Below are 21,107 nucleotides of genomic sequence, written 5' to 3'. Positions count from 1 at the left end.
TCCACTGACCATCTACCTTCCCTCCACTGACCATCTACCTTCCCTCCACTGACCATCTACCTTCCCTCCACTGACCATCTACCTTCCCTCCACTGGCCATCTGCACCACATCGCACCTCCACCCTCTGCCTACGGCTCACGCGCATCCGCCAACACAAGCTCCGACGCCTTCTCGCTCAGCATGAACGTGGCCACGGCAGGAAAGGCACCCGGCAAGCGTGGAAATGCGCTGGCGTCCACCACGCGCAGCCGCTCCACGCCTCGCACCCGCAGCCGCGTGTCGAGCACGGCAAGCGGATTGCTGTCTGGCCCTACCGAGTTGGAGCTCGTCGGGTGATGCCCGAAGATTTGGTCCTGGATCCACTGCTTGTCTGGCGTTGCGTCGTCGCAGAATCCGTCCTCCTTGATGTCCTCTGCAGGACACGGCGGCTCCCTGGGCCTCACCGGTCCCACGGGTGCTTCCGTGTTGAAGAATGTCCTACGACCAAATGACACAGTGTCCAATATCGCCCCGACATCCGTTTCAGCACCCTCGGCGAAATGGTTAAAGTTGATCTCCGGCACATCCTGCGGGTTTGCAGACTGTATGCGAACGTATCCCGCGCGATTCTGAGTGTGCATCTTGACTGTAGACCAGGACATTGTCTCAGGAGGGTCACTGAAGGTCTGGTTGGTGGAGGGCTTGAACCCCCGAAAAGCTCCGCCGGGGGTAGAAAACAGCAGCACGTCGCGCTCTCCATCGCTTGAGTGGTTGGTCTTGAGTAGCACACAGTACGCATTGCCGCCGGCCCGCGCGTACGGCCCCGTGCCCTGCTTCCATAGCTCGACACATGGATCTCCAGGGGCGCCGAGTGTACAGTTTGGTGCGCTTGGATCGACAGGGTCGAGCATGCTTTGATGTGCCAGTCCAACGACCGGCAGTTCGTAGTTCTCTTGCAGATTGGCACCAACGCCTGGCAGATCAACGACAACAGGAATGCCATGCCTCTCGAGTAATGCTCTTGGTCCTACGCCAGAAAGCTGCAGTATCTGGGGCGAATTGAATGTGCCTCCAGCAACAATGACTTCTTTTCGCGCAAAGGCCCGGCCCGTTCTACCATGCGTGCCATTGTATCGCGTGTCGCCCTTGTACACTGACGGTCCTTCGAGATACTCTACGCCGATTGCTTTGGGCTTTTTGTCCGCTTTTTGGTCGCTGAACAGGACTCTAGTCGTGAGCGAATGCAGCTGGAGATGCAGTAGGAACTTCAACGTTCCATTTCTATATGTCTCCTTGCTTGTGGCGAGGATACGATCACGCGGACTAAATCGCTTCCATGTCTTGGTCACATGGAACGGGAGCGCAAAAAGTCCCTGTGTCTTGTCTCTTCTTTCGTCCAGGTAGTTTGCGTCACTGACGAGGTAGTCAACGACCTGGGAAGGGTCTTTGCCGAGAAGTCTCAACGCAGCCTCGATGACTTTGATCTTGGGACTTTGCACCGAATACAGGCTCCTGTCAGCTATGTTGGTCTGCAGCCAGCCGTCGAAGCCGTGGCCTGGCGTGCCAGCTTCCAAGTAATTATTGTGCTCAATTTTCTCAAAGACGCGTCGCATGTCTCTGCCACTGAGTACTTGTAGTCAGCTCATCACGCCGTTCAGTTAGACCAATGGTAACAAACCTCCATACGCCATCTCCAACATCTTTGTCGAAAAGGTCCCAATCGCTATCGCTTGGTAGAAACGTCGCCGCAGCATTGACAATTGCACTTCCTCCCAGAGTAGCCCCCCTTGGGTAAAACACACCAAGCCTCACTGCATCGAGATGGCCTTCAGGCGCGGGATCTCTCCCTACCCACAACTCGCCGTTGTTCAATTTCCACACCATCAGGTTGTACCGTTTTGCGCGCTCGATATCATCGCTATGTTTTACGAAGAAGCTCCAGTTGACAGATGATGAGGAGCTGAGGGATCCAAGACTCAAGATCTGAGTGGTGATATCATCCGATTCATCACCGCCTGCCTCGATCAAAAGAACGGAATAGCCTGCGCGTGCGAGGTTGACTGCGATTGTTCCTGGCAGAAAGACATACAATAAGCTATCCTCGTCCTTTTTGTCTGCGCATGGGATCAATTACCTCCACCAGGTCCGGAGCCGGTCACTACGTAGTCGTAAGTATTCGTTCCGTTCGCCACCTGTTCTTCTGCGCGGTGCCGAGGGTACGTAAAAGTTGCGAGTGTCGCATGCTGCAAAGCGCAAAACAATAGCAAATGATCAAATAATTTCATTGTTCCGTTCGTCACTCGAGTTGAGTTAGAGCATAATCATCCACTCTGGACGCGGCGGGGTTTCACCCTTCAAGACTTCCAATGTCAGAAGCGTTCAAGCATTTTATAGCAAAGCAATCATGGTTTATTTACCCGGCCCTACACCGATCAAAGTACATTGCGATTTGCGAAGCTGCAGCATTCAGAGATGTGCAGCCATTGCCTCACCCTTAATATGACATTGGTCGTCAGCTCATGCAGGTACCCCGTAAGCACGTTTATCGCATTTAAGCGGCTCGGCAGTCCCTTGTGTGGTGACATTAAGCTTATGGGGTTGCGAACAGGCGAGGCCAACGCAAATGGAGTATTTTTCGTAATAAAAGACTTGACTTCTCGCCAAGCTCATACGTTCCCAATTCCCAGCTCCCAGTTCCAAAACTCCATGACCAGAGTATCTTGCATTCGTCGTCAAAGATGCCCTGTGCGGTAATGTCAAATCAAAGAGGCCAGCTGCGTCTGCGCCGGAGGCTTGCGCTTCCTGGAGATGCTTTGCTTCTCAAGTCATATTCGAAACCCACTCTTCATTGCTATCCTTGCAACCGAAGAGGCTGTAAAATTGCGGACCCGGGGGGATAGATTCGCGCCGTGGAGCGGTGAAGTTGTCAAATTGTCTCTGTGAGACGTCTCGCGAACATTTGCAACTGTTGTATTTGCCAGCAGCGCACACTATGGAGCCACTCGGATTATGGTGATCATGTGACCTGGGCGAGAAGCATTTTTCCCTGTGTTTGCTGAATTATAAAATCGTTGAACCATATACTTCAGTGATCGAGTGCTTCATGGTAGGATCTCGCCACGTCATCATCTGTCGAGATACTGCCCAAGTCGTAACATTGCCAACGCTAAGTTCTGATGCAGCACGGTGAGCAGGCAGCCATGTCCAAAGGCAAACTTGATGGGGACTCCGTTACACTAGAGGAAGGAGGGATGTCGTCTGAGAACTGATGGACAATGATGGTGCGAGGGCATACCTAGTGTCCACTTAGGCAGCCCCGGAGCTTGTGGTACACTCTGCCAACAAGGATGATCTTGTACTAGGTATGCATAAAGACAGGAGTATGTGTTACATTTATTGAGTACGCTTGAGCATACCAACAGTAGATAGAATCACACAGAATTACTGACCGAGCTTCCAGAGTAGAACTACACGTCCTCAACTCACCCTTCCACTGCCAACATTCCCGTCTTCTCGCTCACCAGACACAGAAAAAATGCTAAAATTTTACAGCTTCCCGTCACTGCAAACCCTAAACCGACCCAGCAGACCAGTTCCACAACTGTCACGGCCATAATGCTCGTGAAGATCAGTGTGCCCGCAATATAATAGACGCCCCAGGCCATCTGCACAGGCCAATCTTCATCCGCACCTGGGACTGCCGAAACAATCTTCTTCTTCTCTTCGGCTCGCACCTGCGCCACATCTTTCGCTAATAGAGCATCTGAGCTCGCAAGGTGAAGCTGCACTAGTCGCCTCTCGTGTTTCGAGCGCCTAACGGCAGCAAATAGCGCGTGCATAGTCGCAGGCAGAAGCGCAACGACGTACCAAGACGCAACAGTGGCAGGATATGTACAGCCCAGCGCGCTACGCTTGCTGTAGATCTCCATAATGACCATCCCCGCGTAGCTGGCAAATACACCCACCCAACATACGAGAATGACCATGATGATGCTGCTTCGACTCATCGCCCACGCTCTTTTCGCTAGCATGTTGTTTTCCCTGCTGCGTTTCCTCGTCTCTCTCGCGTCGCCTGTTTCCAGTGGAACGAGTCCCAGCGCAAGGACCAAAACCTCGACCGCCCAATTCAACCGCTTCGTTACATGGATCAGTCTTCTTTCAGGCCAGGCAATGTCTTTGAGTGTAAGTGGGATGAGACCCATGACAAGAGCGGTGGCAGCAAACTGTTGCTTCCGCGACTCCCCCGCAGCTTCAAGGAGGCAGTCTGCAGCAACCCAGCAGCGCTGCCTGGTGCCGCGGAAGAACGGCCAGTAGAAGTAGGGTTTGAAAGGGGAGTAGACAAGGGTATCTTCGGCGTTATCCGGGCATTGGCCAGATTCAATGCGATTTCCGCCGGTTGCACCCTGGGCAGACACCAGTAGTGAAAAGAGGAGAATGGAAATCAAAGCGATATGGTTCCGGAAGGGTTGTTGTGCCGACATATCGGACAGTATTGTGCGTCGCCAGGAGCTTACAGATGCGCAACGCTCGTAGAAGCTTCGATACAAGTCGAGATACGGTGCCGGTATCGGTTCACTGCAATGCTCTGGATCAGTCCTCAATGTGATGTTACTGTGTGCTTTGCTGTTCTGTTGCAGCGAATGTCGTCAACGTGGTCAAATCTCTTCCAAAGCGTTCGCGCGTAATCGTTGACAGCCTACACATGCGACTGAGGAGCGACATCTTGTATTATATAGGCAGGCGTGTCACTTAGGCATATGCGGCGTAGTGCGATTCCACCCTTGCTGTTGGTTTCCGCCCCCACCACAAGCAGGCGTCACCCACCAACACAGTGGTACGCTTGATACGTTCTGACGACAACAGACCCACACCGATTTTCTGCATTAGGAATCAATGCTTTGACAGTAAGCGCCGTAAATGTGCGCGCATGATGAGTACCCAGCCACATCGAATCCTTCCATACGATTTGGGTTAAAGGTGCTCAGTTTATCTGACATCTGGCCGCGATTGGTAAGAGATCTGGAACGTGCATGGACCAACGAAGAGCATGTTGAAACAGGACCACGTGTGTAAAGCGTTCATTCAATTCAAAAGAAACTGTGAGAGGCGCCATTTTGCACCTTTGCTATCCTCAATAGCCCATAGGCAAGTCGCTGTTACATAACACATTGGAATCCGAGCCATCCGGAAAGTGGAATTGGTTCACAAATTTACAGATCTGACTCGCCAGAAGCTCCATCGTGTGGTGAATACGGCGAATGCGTTGGCAGCGCTGTAATGCGCGATGACTTAGCCGTATCTTCGCTTGAAAATATAGTACAGGTATGAGAAGCCAGAGCATCGGATATAGCATCGTACACGATGGAAAAAGAGGCACTCACCCCACCTATCCCTGCAGTGTTTCTGGCTCGGAACTGCAGAATGTTCAGGCGAACACTACACCATGTTCTCATCCTCGACTTCACTCTTCTTGTCCGGCCACCACTGCGTTGCCTGGTCATGTACACCAATGAAATCGAGCACATGGTTGTCTTCGTTTGGCTTGCGAGTCGTGCCCGTGAGCAGTCGTCCCAGGTCAGCTCGCAGATGCAAGAATCCGTTACCCAAGAAGACCACGTCCATAGTGTACCCTTCCGAAGCCGTTTTGATGGTAGTGATGCGGAAAGATGCATGTGGAGGGGCTTGGAAAGCCAGAATGCTGAAAGCCATGGTGCGAGGCGGGAGTTGCATGCGTGCGGTGAAAGTATTTTTGTGCTTGAACCCTGCGATGGAGGATATGACGAGGCTGCGCTGACCGTAGCCATATTTGTCGAAATGTGTTTCGGCATACCTGGGAGAGTACAAGGCCCATCTGCCCTCAATGCAACCGATAGGCACAGGTATACGGGCCTTTGTAGCCAGCATAAGCAGATCTTCGGCGCGTTGAGATTGGTTGTTAGCTTCGTCCAGCTTCGCCACATCATCAGCGGGAGTGTCGAGCTGCGCAAGAATCTGCATATTCTCGTCCTTGCTCAATCGAAGAAGTTCTTCTTTCTTTGCCGAACAACCAGTCATCTTGTGCAAGCAAGGTACCTGGCCTTGATCGCGCCTAGCATCCCACTCTAGGTGCTCTTTGAGGTATTGATCCTCCTCATCGAAGTTCACGATCTTAGTAACCTCGCGATATTTCTCAGTGAAGATGTCAAGCGGAATTCCTTCACGGGCCTCACGTGTGCCTTGTGGCTTGTCACTGGTAGTGATAAAGGGGTCCCTCTCGGCTGCCGAGCGTACAAGCGGTTTCCCAACGCGAGCGAAGGCTTCTACAATGCTCATTGAGGCAGACGATGTGGGGAATGAAGCAACAGTAGATGTTCCTGTTTTCGTGCGAGGCCGTGGCTTGGTCCCATCAGCCAAGGGTTTCTTAAAGCTCCGCAGATTAGCATCAGTGAGCGCATTCGGCACAGCAGGAAGCTTGGACACCGTCTGAGAGAATTCCAGAGCTGCAGGTGCAGTTGAAGGAGCCGGTACTTCGCCATTAGGTGTAGGGGAGGAAATAAGTCCGGTCTGAGGATAATCATTAGAAAGGCTATACTCGGCGGTGACAGTGTCGTTCCTCCCCTCCACGTTTGTAGGAAAGGGCACGGGCGTCCTCCTTGGAGTCTTGGACGGAGGTGTCTCCGGGACAAGAAGGTCAAAACGCGGAAGGTCGTCTCCATTGTTCTTGTGGGCCTTGCCAGCGGGATTGGCTTCGGGCGTTCGGAGCTGAGGGAATGGAATAGGCGTCTGTTTCGCGACCCGAGCAGGAATCGGGCGAGGGGTAATTGGGCTGCTGACCAAATCTCTTGTGTCTTGATTCTTTTTGTGTTCTTTCACCTTGAACTCGTCTGAGCCATCGACACAGTCACGCGGCACTAGCAACGGCAGCTTTGAGAAACCGTTTTTAGCTGCTGCCTCGGAGGGCCCTGGGACCGACTTCACTACCTTTCGCTTCGTCTTGTGCTCTCTCAGCTGGCCAGGGTCAGGACCAGGACCTTGTGCAGACTGGACATGCTCGGTCGTTTTCTGCTGGATATTCTGGCTTATGCGCTTCGTCTTCCTCTTTGACGGCTGATCGATTGCTTGCGCCTCCTGTCGTGGCTGCTTTGGTGGCGAAGGGCCAAAGCGAGCCAGAGAGTTTAGTTGCTGGCCGGCTAGGTATTCTTCTCTCACGAGCTGGGCATTTACTGTCGAAGCGTGCGCCTCGCTGTCTCTCTTGCGCTTCTTCACTGCGCGGCACTCCTGACCATCGTTGTTCTTGTCGCTCTTCTGGCCCCTGGAAGGCGGGTCCGGGGTTACATCAGCGGCGCCGTGCGTGCCTTCGTCGGAACGACGGTGCTTCTTCTTATGCTTTCTGTCCTTCTTCTTCTTCTTCGTCTTGAATAGATCATTGTTGGCGGGTGTGGCCTCGGCTCTATCAAGCAGACGCTCGAGCTCAGCATTCTTGTCGCCATTCAGCGACAACAGTCGCTTCTTGTCCTTCCTCGCAACCTTTTCCCTGCTCTCGGCATCGGGACCAACAGCCTCGGTTGCCGGAGTGCCGTCTATATTTGCAGACAGGGCAGGATCCGACGCGGCAGCTTCATCTTGATCACCCTGGAAGTTGTTGGAGTTGTAAGTCTTAGACTTAGTTCTTCCACCGTATAGGTGGTGGCGCGGCAGGGAGTACAGGCCAAATGGCGGCATGGCTGCTGTCGCCCAGTATTGTTAATACTTTTGATATACCAAGCTAGATGCGCCAAAGTATCGCACCTGCTGTTCACTCGAGCGACGCGGGCGCGTGGCGCACTGGGATGAAATCAAGGCGTCGCCGTCGGCAGGCAAACATACGCACGGGACTGCGATAGTGTAAGAGACGCAACGCGACTTGCAGAAGAACAGCATGTGTACCTTGCGCAGCGCAGATGAACAGTCAGTGACGCGCCTCGAAGAGCGCGGCAACCACTGGCGAGATGCAGGCGTGTACGCAACCAAAAAGTGCTACGCATGCAGAGTAATCATATGAGATAAAGAGAGAGCGCGCGAGAGCCGCAGTGCGTCGAGGCCTGGCAGGCTACCGGCAAACGAACTTGGGCCGCGGGCAAGTGAAGGACACGCAGGTCGCGTCGTCATATCAACGACGCAGTTGCCCTGTTTGGTAGACGCTATCCCTTTTACTTTCACTCTGGCCTTGCCCGAGCCCCTCAACCAGGAAGACGCATACATACTGTTCCACAGGCGCCAAAGGCCGGATAGCCCTGTGGAGATGAAGGTGAGAGCTCGTCGCCAGCGCCGTGGAGAATACGATATCACTCTGGTACTGCACGGGCCTTTGCCCCACCTACAACATGCAGCCCGGCTCGTGAGTATCATTGCATCCATGTCAGTAGACCTTTAAGACAGCGAGCGCTTGGAATATGGTAGATCGGTCTGCTCTACGTGAGATGCGGCTCCAGGATTAGAATATTTTACCACGCTCCCATCTCCCACGTTATAAGTGACTAAGATGACCATCGGATCGTGTGACACAAAGCCACCATGCGGTGCCCCTCGGCTGTGTAACCTAGGACAGCAATCTACAGCTGTGCTTTCAATTTGGCATTCTCGCGAAAGCGCTTCGGCCAGATTCCCTGTTTACCGGGCGACAGAATACCGTTAGGATCGAGAGCATCCTTGATAGTCTCTACAAATCTTCGGTATGCATGATCGTTGAAGTCGTACAACGAAGCAACAAGGTCTACAGACTATGAGCTCGATGCATGATTCGCCTGGAGTGATGACTTACCCATGGTGTTGATGTGGCTTCTATATTTGCTGAAGCCTCTCCTCCTGCCCTCTTCAAACAGATTCATGAAGATGGTCTGCACTGCTCGACGATGGTCGACGTTGGTCTTGTCAAAAGTCATCATGTTGACGAAGATAACATGACGCTCGTGCATGAAGAAATCGCAGAACAGATCAAAGCCCTCAGCCTCGCATACCCTACAACTTCTTAGTACAGTGCCTCAAACTTGACACAGAATGAACCACGTAGTAAATCGCAACATAGAGTATGTTGTGAGTTGAACCTACCTCTTTGAAGCCCTGACCCAATCCAACACAGTGCCGCCGTTTGAAGGAATGATGGGACTATAATCGTAGTGTGCCCCAATCCCCCCACCTTCCTTAGGCAATCTGAACTTCACCATCGGCAAGCTCCACAAGCTCGGTACGCCGACGAAGAATCCTCCATGGGGCTCACCAACACTCGCTGGATCCAACGTGTCCCCATTGTCGGCTGAAAACATCTCCCCACTCAAGCGTCCTTTTGGCGCCTGCATAGCCACAATTCTCTTCAGCTCTTTGAAATGTGCCTGGACCACCTGTTTTGCCCCGTACAGTCCGAATTTGGCGTTCCAGTACCCGAGGTTAAGTTGCGCCTGGAGTTCCTTCAAGCGCCATTCCGGTATGGCGCCTCCTTCCGGCCATATCTCTTCTCGTTTCCCCATCATCCCCAACCACTCGACCAAATTTGACACATACACAGTGTTGGGCAGTAAACCATCCCGACGTAGCGGACCGAAGACGTTGACGATGGTCTCCACGTCTTCGAAATCAGGCATGTCAAACGTGCAAGACATAAAAGCCTGCGGTGCTGGCGTAAGCCATATCCCTAACTTGCAAACGATTCCTAAATTTGACTGTAGGAACAAACCCTCGATACTTGGTCCAAATGTGAACTTGGAAAGATGCGACGATGGCGACTCGGAGACGGCAAATTGACCCGTACGTACAAGCTCGCCGTTGGCAAGCATGACTTCAATCCCACAAATGTGCTGGTGATGCGTTGCCGTGGGCGTGAAGCCTGTTCCACGGTCCAAGGTATTCCCGATTACGGAGCCCTAGATGTAAGGGGTGCATGGTCAGTGGAACTCAAATCAGGGTCGGGCGATACTTCGTGCAGAATTCATTGTTCTCTGCGAACGAGACGCATGCCTTGTACGAGCAGGATGACTTACCCATCCCAGTGACGGCACGGAAGGCCAGACTTTGAGCTTATGCGCGACACAATAGTCGTACAGCTCGGTGAAAGTGACGCCAGGCTCAACGACAGCATAGGCGTACTCTGCGTTGACTTCGATAATTTGGTTCATACGGTGGAGGTCTAGGGCTATAGAGCCATTGACACGGGGTGCCGGGCCGCCATATCTGTTTCCAAGTTGGGTCAGATTCAGATCACTGTGCGGCGAGTACTAAAGGTAGGATGGACTGACCCGAGGTTTTTCCCTCTCGAAAACGTCCAAAGCGGGATCCCATATTCGTTTGAAATGGCAAGTACGCGTTTGAGTTCTTCTAGATTCCCGGGTCTCACTGCAGCGCTCGGCATCTTGCGCTTGCCTTCTGCCTCCCATAGTTCATAAGGATCAATGTATTCTGTCAGCGCATCACCTTGGAGTACCTGTTTATGCCCTACTACTGCCATGAGTTGTATAATTGCTGCGTCGAATGCATATTGTGTAACTCCCGGGGGTAAAGTGCTTTTGAGCGGTGTTGTGATAGAGTCTTTGAAGAGGTTGTAATGTGTGGATTGGTATTCTGCATTAACGTATGCTGGTGATGGTAGAGGCGGCATAGTGAGGTAACCTTGAAGCAAAATCAAGCGTCGTGCACAGATGTTGGGCGGGTAAGCGACTTGTACAACCTAGTCAACCTACGTTGGGGATTGTGGATTATGGATCGATGGGGGAGGTGTTTCATGTTAGGGTACCGGTAAGCTTCCCCACAATGCGGAGAAGTTTGGACGCGTTGCGACCCCACATCTCCAACTTTGAACCAACATGACCCTGTGGCCTGGGACCCACATTCAAATTCTGCTAATGGGCTGCTAGCAACTTTGCGTATGACACGATGCCATAGGTAGCAGTTGACTATATGGCCACCTTTTTCTTCTAGCTTGGTCTACGCGTGAGATAGACAATAAGCCAGTCGTAGATTATCCGCTGGGGATGAGATCTCGCTAACGATATCTGTCCGCCTTCTCTAACTATCCGTTGTGGGAGAATGGCGATTTGTTACTATAGAGCAACATGTGCCATGGGTTGTATAGACAATGATCCGAGCTGTCTTCATTAGTTGGGCGCAATTACCTTTGCAGTGCTATGCCTAACTCAAGCGGAAAACAAGCTAGAGGAAAGAACATTGTCACTACCATTGGGGAAGCAGAGGTCGTAGGAGCAGATGGACTCTGACGTGACCGAGCTCATTTCTGATCAAGGACTTCCTAGCCACAAGCGCCTGTCAGAAAGCTTGTGTAGCGCATACATTCATCATTCTTCTCATGTACCGTATTCAGGTGGCTCTGTGCGTAAGGCCCAAGCCCATATCCTTTAACTCGTCCCACAAAATTCGGAGCCATAAGCCAGAACATCAACCCATCCATGTATAGGAGAGATACACCACAAGTGGGAATCTTGGATATGCTTTGAGTGCAAAGGGGGTCTCAAGATATCGCTCGTTGCCTGCTAGGCTATTGTGATTGACCGGGACTCAAGCGTTAAGCTTTGAGGATGCGCCTGAAAGAGTCGGCTTTGGGAGGCAGAGATGGATAAGAGTCCTCCCTTCCAGCGGCTGTCTTGCGTGGCGCGAAGCTCGTCGGCAAGCTCGCCTGATTGTGTCTCAGGGCGCGCAGTATGCCCCTATCGTACCTCAGCAGCACGCACCTATGTCACCAAGACCCCTACAAGCATAGAACAACTCACTCCACGTGCCTCCCGCGCCTCGGCTACATCGTGAGCCTGCGTCCCATCTTGACCATGATACGCTTTCAGATGCTACAAGCCAGTCTCGTATTTCCCATGGAAGTGAGGATCAAGCCTAGTTGGAAAGCGCACCCCCGAATGGTCGGAATCAGGTTAGTAGTCCAATGGAACTGGACAGTTAGGGGTGAATTGGTGAACAGCTGCTGGCAAGGGGTGGATGGGTGGACTCGAGGCGACTCACCATCATAGAAAGCGGACGAGGATATTCAGAGGGCTTGCCAGCAACAGAAGCGCCCATTTGGCTGGGCACGCTTGGGAAGATGCCTCAGCAAACGGTGCATGTCAGTCTAACACAAGATTCCATGTCGAGGTTTCAGACACTGTACGAGGTCAAGATATCATCGGTGGGCTTTTACGACCACATTGAGTGCGGCTCTCGGATGCTTCATCTACGAGCTATGCTTTACCTAGGTCTGTGTGACTGTCTCCTCTAAGCCTTTCGACCGGCGCCTTTTTCGATCGTCAATGTAGATAAAAACACATGCGGCCATCCATAGAACAGTAGAAGCAGCCAATCGGGGAGAAAACAAGGGCAAGGGCACTTGACCCAGTATATGTAGATATGAATGGGTGGAGGAATGGCTGCAAACAAGCCCGGCAAGTTCCGGGTATTAGAAGAGGAAGTGGAACGAAGCAAGGAGAGTCGTTAAAGTCGTAAGATCGTAGCCGTCGCAGAGCCAAGACTGGTGCTGGGTAGACGAACAACCAGGAGCACGCAGCCTGCAGGCCAGCTATGCGCCAAACTCCGTAAGCAAGACCGTCTAGGCACAAAAGGCAGAGTTCAACAAGCAGGGGCTAGGGTGCGTCGTCGTCGACGAAGACGCCCCAGAAATGTACTTCTTCGTTCTCTCGTCCGGCCAGGGGCGCGCCGTAGACGTCGGCGCACATCTCGATGGGGACTTCGAGCTTTAGGCAGCCGTGGCCGAGAAAGGTGAAGAGCAGCCACGAGTCGTAGGGCGGGAAGGCGCCGTGGTCGGCGGGCTTTCTGCTGAGGATGCCGCGGTTCTGCAGGGAGGGGGTGCGGGGCACCTTGAAGGCGTGGAAGGGCAGCGTCTCGAGGGCGTCGGCCACGAAGAAGGACGAGCCCAGGGCCAGCTCGAGCGACACGGGGCCCTGGTCGGGCGCGCGGGAGGTGGGGGGCGGAGAGGGGTCGCAGTGGTGGAAGCGCACGGTGCCGAGGCGCAGGTCGACGGGCTGGCCGAGCAGGTCGAACAGCTCGGTCGAGTACAGGCGGAAGTAGCCGTGGTGGATGGCGCGCAGGTCGTCGTCGTCGTGGGCGGCCGCGTCGTGGCCGTCGCGGGCGGCGTGGAGCAGCTGCTCGACGCGGCGGCCCTGCGCCTCGGCCGCGCTCAGCGAGCGGCGGATCTCGAGCTTGGTGTGCCTGGCGCCGAGCTCAGCGAGCGCGAGCGTGCACGCCTCGCGCCGCACCTCGTCGTCGCGCCCGTCGACGTCCCGGGCGCGCAGCAGCCGCGTCTCGAAGCGCTGCACGAGGGCTTCGAAGTCGCGCAGGGCGCGGGCCAGGGGCGAGCCGGCAGCCTTGCTCGCCGGCGCGCGGTCGGCGTCGCCCTTGAGCGCGGCCATTCGCGCGGGGCAGTCGCGGGCAGCGTGCTGTGCTGGGCCGTGTGCGGGCGGGGGCGGCGACGACGACGACAAGGGCGTGAGCGGGCGGTGGGCGTGCAGAGCCGCGGGGCGAGGGCAGCGGCGACGGCTGCAGCGCTGGGCGGTGGCAGGGCAGGCAGGGCGGGGCGGGGCGGGGCGGGGAGCGAGGGCGGCCGTCACGGAGCGTCGACAGAGGGCAGCGTTGCGCAGGTCGACATGACATCTGAGCAAAACATGGGGATGCGGACGTCGTCGACATTTTGCACTTGCATCGCAGAAGGCGTCGCCAAGCACCGCAGCGCGCCCCGGATGCAGGCGCAGCTCCCCGGCCAATCACGCTGCGCCTCGCCGCGCATGCTGGTGCCATGCCGTGCCCGGCGCGCAAGCGGCTTCCTCTCGCGCTCGCTGCGCACCGTGGCCGACACAGACGCGACTCTTGTCGCGGTGAGTATCCCGGGCAGCCTACCGAACGACGGGTTTACAATCGTACAGCGGCGTCCGCCCGGAACAGGCGTGCTCGAGACGTCGAGTTGGGTGCGCCAGCCACTGTGGCTCGTCGCCGCCCGCCCTGCCCAGTGCTGCGTTCTGCTGCTCGCTAGACGTGCTCCACGCTCCCCAGAGACGCGCGCGCGCAGCCAGCGCACCCAAGGCACGCCAATCACCGCACCCAGCCCGCCCCGACGCTGCACGCACTGGCAGCTGGCCCGGGCGCCCTCGTCCGAGCCACTGTCGTTGCCCCGTGTCGCCGCGTCTGCCTGTGCCATTGGCCTGCCGAACCCGGCCCCGTCCCGCGAAGCCCTCCGTCTCGGCCTCTCGGCCCGCGTCCTGGGGGCCTCCGAGCATGCCGCAGCGCTACATATGTCTTATGGCGCGCCCCAGACCTCAACACCGCACGCGCCTGCGCTGCTCAGCTTCCATCTCGCCCGCACCGGCCTGCTGCCATGCCACGACCCATCGCGCCTGCCGTCGACCATGCCGGCAGAGCAACAGCCGGACCGCCCTCCTGCACCGTGACCACCTTCACAGCCCGGCGCCGCTGACACCATGTCGGCAAACGCGCCGCGCTCGCAGCAGAACCGTCGTCCACTTGCCGTCCCATCCTCCCTACATGCCCTCGCCCACGCCTGCGGCTGACTCCGGTCAGATTGCCTAGCAGCACGCCGTGCCCGCCCACAGTCGTCCTCGCCACCCCAGCTCCGTGGTCACGCTGGTCCGCAGTAGCTGACGCCTTTTCCAGTTCGTTCTGAACTAGCCGCTAGGCCGTGTGCAGGATGCAAGCTTACAGCGCGAATTGTGAGGGCAGGGGTGCAAGCTTACGCCGTTGCCTCTGCTGAAAGCTGAGGTGGCACTTCCACGGCACCTGTGATCCATGCTTTCGTCTTGTGGAATGTCGTGCCAATTCACTTGCCATGTCTGTTCGCACCATCTGATCGATCCGACATCCATCTTTCGGTCAAGGGCGATGGGGGGCCAGCAATAGAGTACCACAGCACGCATTCCACATGCCACCCATGACACTCATGAGCTGCCTTTAGACCTTCTCCTGCAGCTTAAAAGATATACCTTGCCCCAATGAAGCCTTCAGATGCGAGCAAGGACTTGTGCGTGAAGCCATTGGTGGCACCCTCCGGCGCTCCTGGGAGCGCCCGGCCATGGATACTGTGACGTAGCATGGCTTCGGAGGCCTTTCAGCAAGTTTAGCGGCGCGTTGTCGTGCCTCGGGTGGTGCGATTCGTCCCTCGTCAGATCTAACATGATGCGACGTTCCAACATCCCAATCGCTCGGCTATGTTCATGCGCGCTCGACACATCAAACATGCAGTGTTTCGCAAATCAACGATCCAGAACGTCACCAATGGGCAAAGTCCAAAGCATCAGTCTTCCAAACCATCGCCATCTTCCTTGGTCGGTGCTATGATCTGGAAGTTGCAGGTACCATTTTTCTCCTAGTATGCTCGCATCCTCAGGCTTGCATCCTCTCTTTGTTGTACATCCTCCGCATCGCAGACATGGGCTCGCTTTATGAGCCATCTGTACGAGGCAGCACAATATCCGTCATCGGGCGACGCATATCGAAAAGATTCACGACCTTGGAAGGATGGCGCGAAATTGGGTCCGGCGTGTATGCCATGGGGAGCTCGAACATTCGCATGTTTTCCTTCCGACACCAGTTTGACCCCGAGCATTCACAACATACCGGTTTCGACTTCACAGAGACTCTGGACAATGCACACGCAGCACAGACAACATTGTCAAGACGGCAAAGCCTTGTCGAACATCGAACTTCGTCGGAAGGGACAATTGGGAAGGCAATTGGATCGGTACGAGACCAGAAAACCACTTCAGTGATGGTGAGCGAAGAGCGCATTCAAGAGCCGTATCATTTGTACACTGTGAAGGAGAAGTGGGTCTTGGTGGCAATCGCGGGTGCGGCCGCCTCAATTCCAATGCTCACGTTCAACATGTACCTCCCGGCTCTGGGAAGAATTGCTACGGTATGAAACCCGCGACAAAACCGAAGAGCTGCTACTAACGATAGCAAGGATTTGGAGATCGGTGCTGAGGCTACCAACTTAACCATCATGGCGTATTTGATGATGCAAGGGGTTGCGCCGCTTTTTTGGGGTCCTCTGTCTGATAGTTTCGGTCGCCGATCGGTCTACCTCGCTACCTTTTCGCTCTACGTTACCTCCTGCGTAGTATTGAGTTTCTCACCAACTTACGCGGTCCTGTTGTTCTTTCGCATGGCACAAGCAGCCAGCATTGCATCCAGTGTGTCCATCGGATATAGCATCATTCGCGACATCTCCACGCCACCCGAGTGCGACCGGTTTCACTGCTTTTTCCAAGGTGTCCGTAACGGAACCTTAGTTCTGTCGCCGATTCTTGGCGGGTTACTCTCCAATTGGACGGACTTTAGGTGTCTGTTTGTCCTCCTGTTCGCACTGGGAACAACAGTACTTGTTGCAATTGCCTTCCTACTCCCCGAGACGCTCCGCAGTATTGCGGGCAACGGCTCCGTACCGTTGGTGAACATACATGAGCCGTTGGTGTGGAAATGTAAGGTCTTTGGAAAGCCTGCACACACGAATGAGGGCTTGCAGCCTGCTGCAAGACCTATCACGCCAAGGAGGAAGTTTCTGGAGCCACTTTACCTTTTCCAAAATCGTGTTGTCCTCTTGAGCCTCATCTTCAACAGCATAGTCTTCATGATCTGGATGATGATGACGGTCAGCACAACTACACTTTTCGAGAAGGCATTTGGGCTCAACGGAGCCCTGGTCGGCCTGGCTTTTGTTCCCAACTTTCTCGGCGCCATCGCTGGCTCGGCTCTTATTGGCAACTTGCTGGACAACGACCTCAGACGCGCATACTCGGCATACAAACATGCGCATTTCCTCCCTTCGAACACCAGCCTTTCTCGGCACTCCATACCGACTGACTTCGCTCTCGAGCATGTGCGCCTGAGGCGTGTTCCAATATTCATCACTGTATTGGTCACTTCGCTTGCGTTCTACGGATACACGCTCGCATATTCCAGTCTGACGTCTCTGGGCGGCTGGATTTGTATACCTTTGTTGCTTCAGTTTCTCATCGCAGCGACAGCACATGCAATATGTGGCGTACAACAAACCCTTCTCTCAGACCTATGGCCAAGTGACGACTCGGATGCAGCGTCGGCTGCGAGCAACCTCGCACGATCCGTATTTGCTGCCATTGGTGTTGCCGTAGTGGAGAAGATCATAGAATGCATAAGAGTTGGACCAACATTCCTGGCTTTGGGACTTGTAGTAATGGTTTTAGTACCGTTGCCGATTGTGCAGTGGTACTTCGGCGAATCGTGGAGAGCGGCAAGAGGAGCAAACAGGGGAGGTGCGCCGACCAAGGGTTCCCGGACGACCAACGTGTAGCTTCTTTAATAGAGACCTTGACTGGTCCACCAAGCACCCGTGCTCAGCTATGTCTACGTCATTTGATGATCTCGTCGCATACCTGCCGAAAGGCCTACAGTGCGAGAGCCAGGATGAAGCCTGCCGCATGTCCGCAGACGTTAGAATGGGAGGGCTCTGAATTGTCTACAGACCTCTACACAGACGTGAACTGTGTTTGGGTTCGGAACATTGAAGTCCTAGATCCCGGCTAGAATCGCCTAGGTAGCGAACGGTCGTGGAACCATCCCACCCCACCACTACGCCTTTTAGCCCCCTCCCCCCAGACGAAAGCCTACTAACCGATCCAACTTCGCCCTCACCTTCTAGCCTTGAATTAGCTAGTCTTCACTAGCGCAGCAAACCACACCTCTCAGCATCTTCCCAAATGCGCAAGTCTTCAAAGTAGATTGAGTCCAGCCGTCCAACTAAGCTCAGTGTCGCACATGTCTCGCTCCGTGATAAATTCTTCTCTACGGGGCGCGTCCTCGGCATCTACCGTACTATGATTCGCAGGCTGCGCGAGGATAGAATTGCCACGCATTGAGCGGCGACACATGCGTGGTGGGCGAGAAGGCCAAAAGCTTACCCTGTAACGTTCGGCTTCCATACTGTTCCACTCAGAGCCCTGTGCCATATCGTCACTGAGGCTGTCATGCGTGCACAGATTCCGACCAAAGGCTTGGACGGCCAGTTTCATATGCACAGGACAATCTAGCTTAAAGACACACTAGAGATTCCACGTACCTCTAATTTATGAGGTATGGGGGTTGTATTCATCCACCTGTAGAAGTTCTACAGTGTAGTTTGCACACGAAGAAGTCGGCACAGGGCCTCCGTCTTGCCACTTGAGGAATAATATCGAGCAGCCTGCCAATGTGTTACTACTAATAATTTTTTCATTGTGGCCACCAGTTGCGGATGTTCTTGCTTACGGTAAGGGTGGTGGTCGTGATGGTGTGGTAAATGGTGTTAGTTTCGACTTCTAGCGCTAAATATCCGAATTGTTCCATGTTAGCGACGGATTATGATGTACTCCTAATTACAGAAATTAGAGACCGCCATATAGTTGCGAATACTGGGGTTTTCGGTCGCAATGCCTGGAACAAGATAACTCTCCGTACCAGAAATTTTGATGAGACACCGTTGGTCGAGTCGGAGATGTAACTTACAGCAAAGCGACGAGGAACACACGTCGCACCTCCCCTTTCGTGTAGGTACTAAGAGAGTTCTCCTTAAGTGGATTATTGGAACTGCGGCATATAGCAAACCCATAACTACATTAGAGCTTCCCCTGGATATATGCCATTGTTACATGCAACATGACTGACCAACAGCCGTGTCCTTGGGTTCTGACGTCCTAGCTTAGTTGTACGGGTTAACAGGAGGCCCAATGAGACATGACTAGCAGCGTGAGGTTGCATATCAGAACACCTAGTACAGTACTGTAGACGATTCATCGACAGATGTACATAAAGTTCAAGTCGAGAAGGTAAGCAAAGATGAATAATCCAGCAAGCCCGACATCGTAGGGTCTGAATGCTTCGGCTTAAAGTAAGAAGTCGAAATCTTGCGTTTGTTTCTGATACTGATGTTCATATCTAGGCGTCCCTCGCCGCTACACAGTCAAGCTAATACCCCTCCATGGCCTATCTCGGCGGACGGCTAAGGGCTTTAGTAATGTTGCTACGTGGATATGTAACATGATTCATACGATAGCGAGTATGATACAGCATTCACTCCAACCTGAAATTATAAGTTCGATTCCATCTTGAGGCGTTACACTCGGCCTGATCTAAGCGTGCATTGGTCTTACAGTAGACGATTAGTCTCCACATGCCGAAATAATTCATGAGGATAGTGGACGTCAGATTGACGGCTTTGCCTATTCCGGGCCAGTGTGTAGGACGGGTTTCAACAGCCACCATTAGGCCAATTCGAATAGTAAGGAAATTTTGTACGGAAATACAGCAGATAACAAGCACAGTAGAGGTGTCCAAAGAGCCTAGACATATACACGGAGCCCGGGAAGTCTTAAGCGTAGTCGAACGAGGAAGGAACGCATCTATAGAATGGCAAGGCTGTGTAATTAGGCGTTCTGGCCGAAGTGAAACGAACGAGAGTCTGATGCAGCAACAAACCATTGTTGGGCCTGCGAATGAATGATCTTGGCCATTGCCATTCATGTAGCCATTCTAAATCTGACAGAGCTTGCATGTCATTGTCATGCGCACAGTTTGGCAAAAGAGAGACCACAAGCAAAGCATATGACGAGAACATATAAGAGGATGCGCACATACAGGGAATTGACGGGCCGGACCGAGCTGTGGACCTTGTTCCTCGAGCTGCGCCATGAACTGTCAGGGATTGGCAGTAGGAGAGCCATGGGGCTACTTTCAGCTTACGCTGTCAACAGGGTCTGCATCTCCAACATACCCTCTGCTCTTTTGGTGAGTAGCACGCGTTTTTTTCGTGATAACAGAATTTGATAGACACCTATGGTATTCTTGCCGGCTTGGTAAATCTTCTGGGCACATATATTAAAGTCATTAAGTGCGCAAAAGTGCGCACCCGCAGGACTTTTGCATATATGCGGCGTGCAAAATCGTGCCGAGGTCGATGAAAGATTATCAAGTGTGAGGGGATGAACAAGTTCGTAGTCGGATGCTGCGGGGTTTTCCGCCACCTGACGTGGCTACCCCTGTAGGAAGCCGACTGAAGATGTAGAGACTCTAAACGAACACCCGTATAACTTGCTGCCTGACTTCGTGGCATTCGCATATTCTTACAAGCCGAAGTATCGTTGTTGTGCAACCAAAGCCACATCAGTCCACTGTACCTATGGTACGAACAAACCCGCAAAGGCTTCCTTGTTCCCGACTGTCGGGCAGGCACCCGACTACCGGGAACAAATCTGCATGCAGTCCCTTGTTTGGCTCTCCATCTTGCCTATGGCAGCTTTCCAAGGGACAAAGCGCCCACGTGTCAGATGCTTCTTTTACTATCCCTGCAGCCAAAAGGTGCGTAAACCCCCGGTGCCCAGAGCTTAACAGTAATAGTTAATCCTAATACGAAGGGTTTAGAGCCAGCATATTTTCGGAAGTTCGATAGTTGTTAGAGGCACTACCGATTTCGTGTTTCAAGCAGGCATCAGTGGATCCTCTTGTAATGTCAAGCTATTACGCTTAACGCAGTCTGCCTGCACAAATACCGCACAGCAGCGCATACCAAGCCCATGTCACCAGGCCCCCCCTCTCCTATTACCCAACAAGAGCCGAGCGAGCCGGACGTAGACCTGTATACAGTCTTTGCGCTATTCCCATACCATAGGTAGTTTGCAGTGGGTTTGGCACTTATCCCGGGTAGCCGGAGATATGCATGCATGTGGGTGGGGAGGATGAACGACCAGGGTCCACGGTCAGATGGATGGCAAGACATGAAAGACCTGGGAGCTGTACGAAACACGTCCAAACGCTACATTTGAAGTTGCGATTGACAACGCACATGTGCACGTAGCGCAGGAGGCGACAGCCCTCAAACCTGCAACGTGGTAGAGGCGAGCTCGCCTTATCACCATCAATTGATTGAACGTGCTTGTCCGTCCTCACCTGCATATGGTAGGTATCTACAGGTTCTCAGGTTTCCGGCACAGCGTCTAGCCACAACATTGGTACGAGATTTCGCCCGAAAGCTACCTAGGTAGGCTCTCGCACTTATATACAGCACCTTAGTCTTTAGTATACTGCCCTAGTAGTATTAGCTGACTTACAACTTCTATGAGGTATAGTGACTAATAAAACTAAATTT

The 21,107-nt window shown here is 53.7% G+C and overlaps 7 protein-coding genes across 7 annotated transcripts; 2 read left to right on the top strand and 5 right to left on the bottom strand.

Annotated features, from left to right (window-relative positions):
* Window positions 1-129: 129 nt before the first annotated feature.
* Window positions 130-4,671, bottom strand: CC84DRAFT_1263272 (FAD/NAD(P)-binding domain-containing protein; the record flags this gene model as incomplete). The annotated part of the gene is made up of 3 exons (XM_018185227.1): window positions 3,531-4,671; window positions 1,659-2,094; window positions 130-1,603 (listed from the first exon to the last, which is right to left on the bottom strand). Exons 1-3 carry the CDS (start codon window positions 4,459-4,461, stop codon window positions 130-132), a joined length of 2,841 nt encoding a protein of 946 aa, XP_018030635.1. The 5' UTR covers window positions 4,462-4,671.
* Window positions 4,672-5,212: 541 nt separating this feature from the next.
* Window positions 5,213-7,681, bottom strand: CC84DRAFT_1209275 (uncharacterized protein; the record flags this gene model as incomplete). The annotated part of the gene is made up of 1 exon (XM_018182210.1): window positions 5,213-7,681. One exon carries the CDS (start codon window positions 7,679-7,681, stop codon window positions 5,417-5,419), a length of 2,265 nt encoding a protein of 754 aa, XP_018030634.1. The 3' UTR covers window positions 5,213-5,416.
* An 805-nt stretch (window positions 7,682-8,486) lies between these two features.
* On the bottom strand, window positions 8,487-10,761 carry CC84DRAFT_1230114 (FAD-linked oxidase-like protein). Its single transcript, XM_018183689.1, has 5 exons — window positions 10,228-10,761; window positions 9,973-10,162; window positions 9,047-9,855; window positions 8,760-8,956; window positions 8,487-8,711 (listed from the first exon to the last, which is right to left on the bottom strand). Exons 1-5 carry the CDS (start codon window positions 10,584-10,586, stop codon window positions 8,551-8,553), a joined length of 1,716 nt encoding a protein of 571 aa, XP_018030633.1. The 5' UTR covers window positions 10,587-10,761; the 3' UTR covers window positions 8,487-8,550.
* A 1,360-nt stretch (window positions 10,762-12,121) lies between these two features.
* Window positions 12,122-13,592, bottom strand: CC84DRAFT_1128814 (uncharacterized protein). The gene has a single exon (XM_018175812.1). The coding sequence runs from the start codon at window positions 13,351-13,353 to the stop codon at window positions 12,568-12,570; it is 786 nt and encodes a 261-aa protein (XP_018030632.1). The 5' UTR covers window positions 13,354-13,592; the 3' UTR covers window positions 12,122-12,567.
* CC84DRAFT_1221797 (uncharacterized protein) lies at window positions 13,588-14,385 on the top strand (the record flags this gene model as incomplete). The annotated part of the gene is made up of 1 exon (XM_018183304.1): window positions 13,588-14,385. One exon carries the CDS (start codon window positions 13,588-13,590, stop codon window positions 14,383-14,385), a length of 798 nt encoding a protein of 265 aa, XP_018030631.1.
* A 1,334-nt stretch (window positions 14,386-15,719) lies between these two features.
* CC84DRAFT_1102011 (MFS general substrate transporter) lies at window positions 15,720-17,282 on the top strand (the record flags this gene model as incomplete). Its single annotated transcript, XM_018174941.1, has 2 exons — window positions 15,720-15,866; window positions 15,915-17,282. 2 exons carry the CDS (start codon window positions 15,720-15,722, stop codon window positions 17,280-17,282), a joined length of 1,515 nt encoding a protein of 504 aa, XP_018030630.1.
* Window positions 17,283-18,978: 1,696 nt separating this feature from the next.
* Window positions 18,979-19,292, bottom strand: CC84DRAFT_1168385 (uncharacterized protein). Its single transcript, XM_018179386.1, has one exon. It carries the CDS (start codon window positions 19,226-19,228, stop codon window positions 19,037-19,039), a length of 192 nt encoding a protein of 63 aa, XP_018030629.1. The 5' UTR covers window positions 19,229-19,292; the 3' UTR covers window positions 18,979-19,036.
* Between the last annotated feature and the right edge of the window lie 1,815 nt (window positions 19,293-21,107).

Source organism: Paraphaeosphaeria sporulosa (assembly GCF_001642045.1).
Source record: "Paraphaeosphaeria sporulosa strain AP3s5-JAC2a unplaced genomic scaffold CC84scaffold_12, whole genome shotgun sequence".
Taxonomy (NCBI): Eukaryota; Fungi; Ascomycota; class Dothideomycetes; order Pleosporales; family Didymosphaeriaceae; genus Paraphaeosphaeria; species Paraphaeosphaeria sporulosa.
Note: the sequence above shows the minus strand (reverse complement) of the source record. Positions and strands in the feature narration are given on the sequence as shown.

Excerpts from the sequence above, each read along its gene's own strand:
- CC84DRAFT_1168385 (XM_018179386.1), bottom strand. The coding sequence starts at position 19,228 with ATGGTGGCTGTTGAAACCCGTCCTACACACTGGCCCGGAATAGGCAAA.
- CC84DRAFT_1128814 (XM_018175812.1), bottom strand. The coding sequence starts at position 13,353 with ATGGCCGCGCTCAAGGGCGACGCCGACCGCGCGCCGGCGAGCAAGGCT.
- CC84DRAFT_1230114 (XM_018183689.1), bottom strand. The coding sequence starts at position 10,586 with ATGCCGCCTCTACCATCACCAGCATACGTTAATGCAGAATACCAATCC. Across the intron at positions 10,163-10,227 it reads TCGAGAGGGAAAAACCTCGG|ATATGGCGGCCCGGCACCCC; the intron begins GTCAGTCCATCC and ends ACTTGGAAACAG. Across the intron at positions 9,856-9,972 it reads CCGTGCCGTCACTGGGATGG|GGCTCCGTAATCGGGAATAC; the intron begins GTAAGTCATCCT and ends CCTTACATCTAG.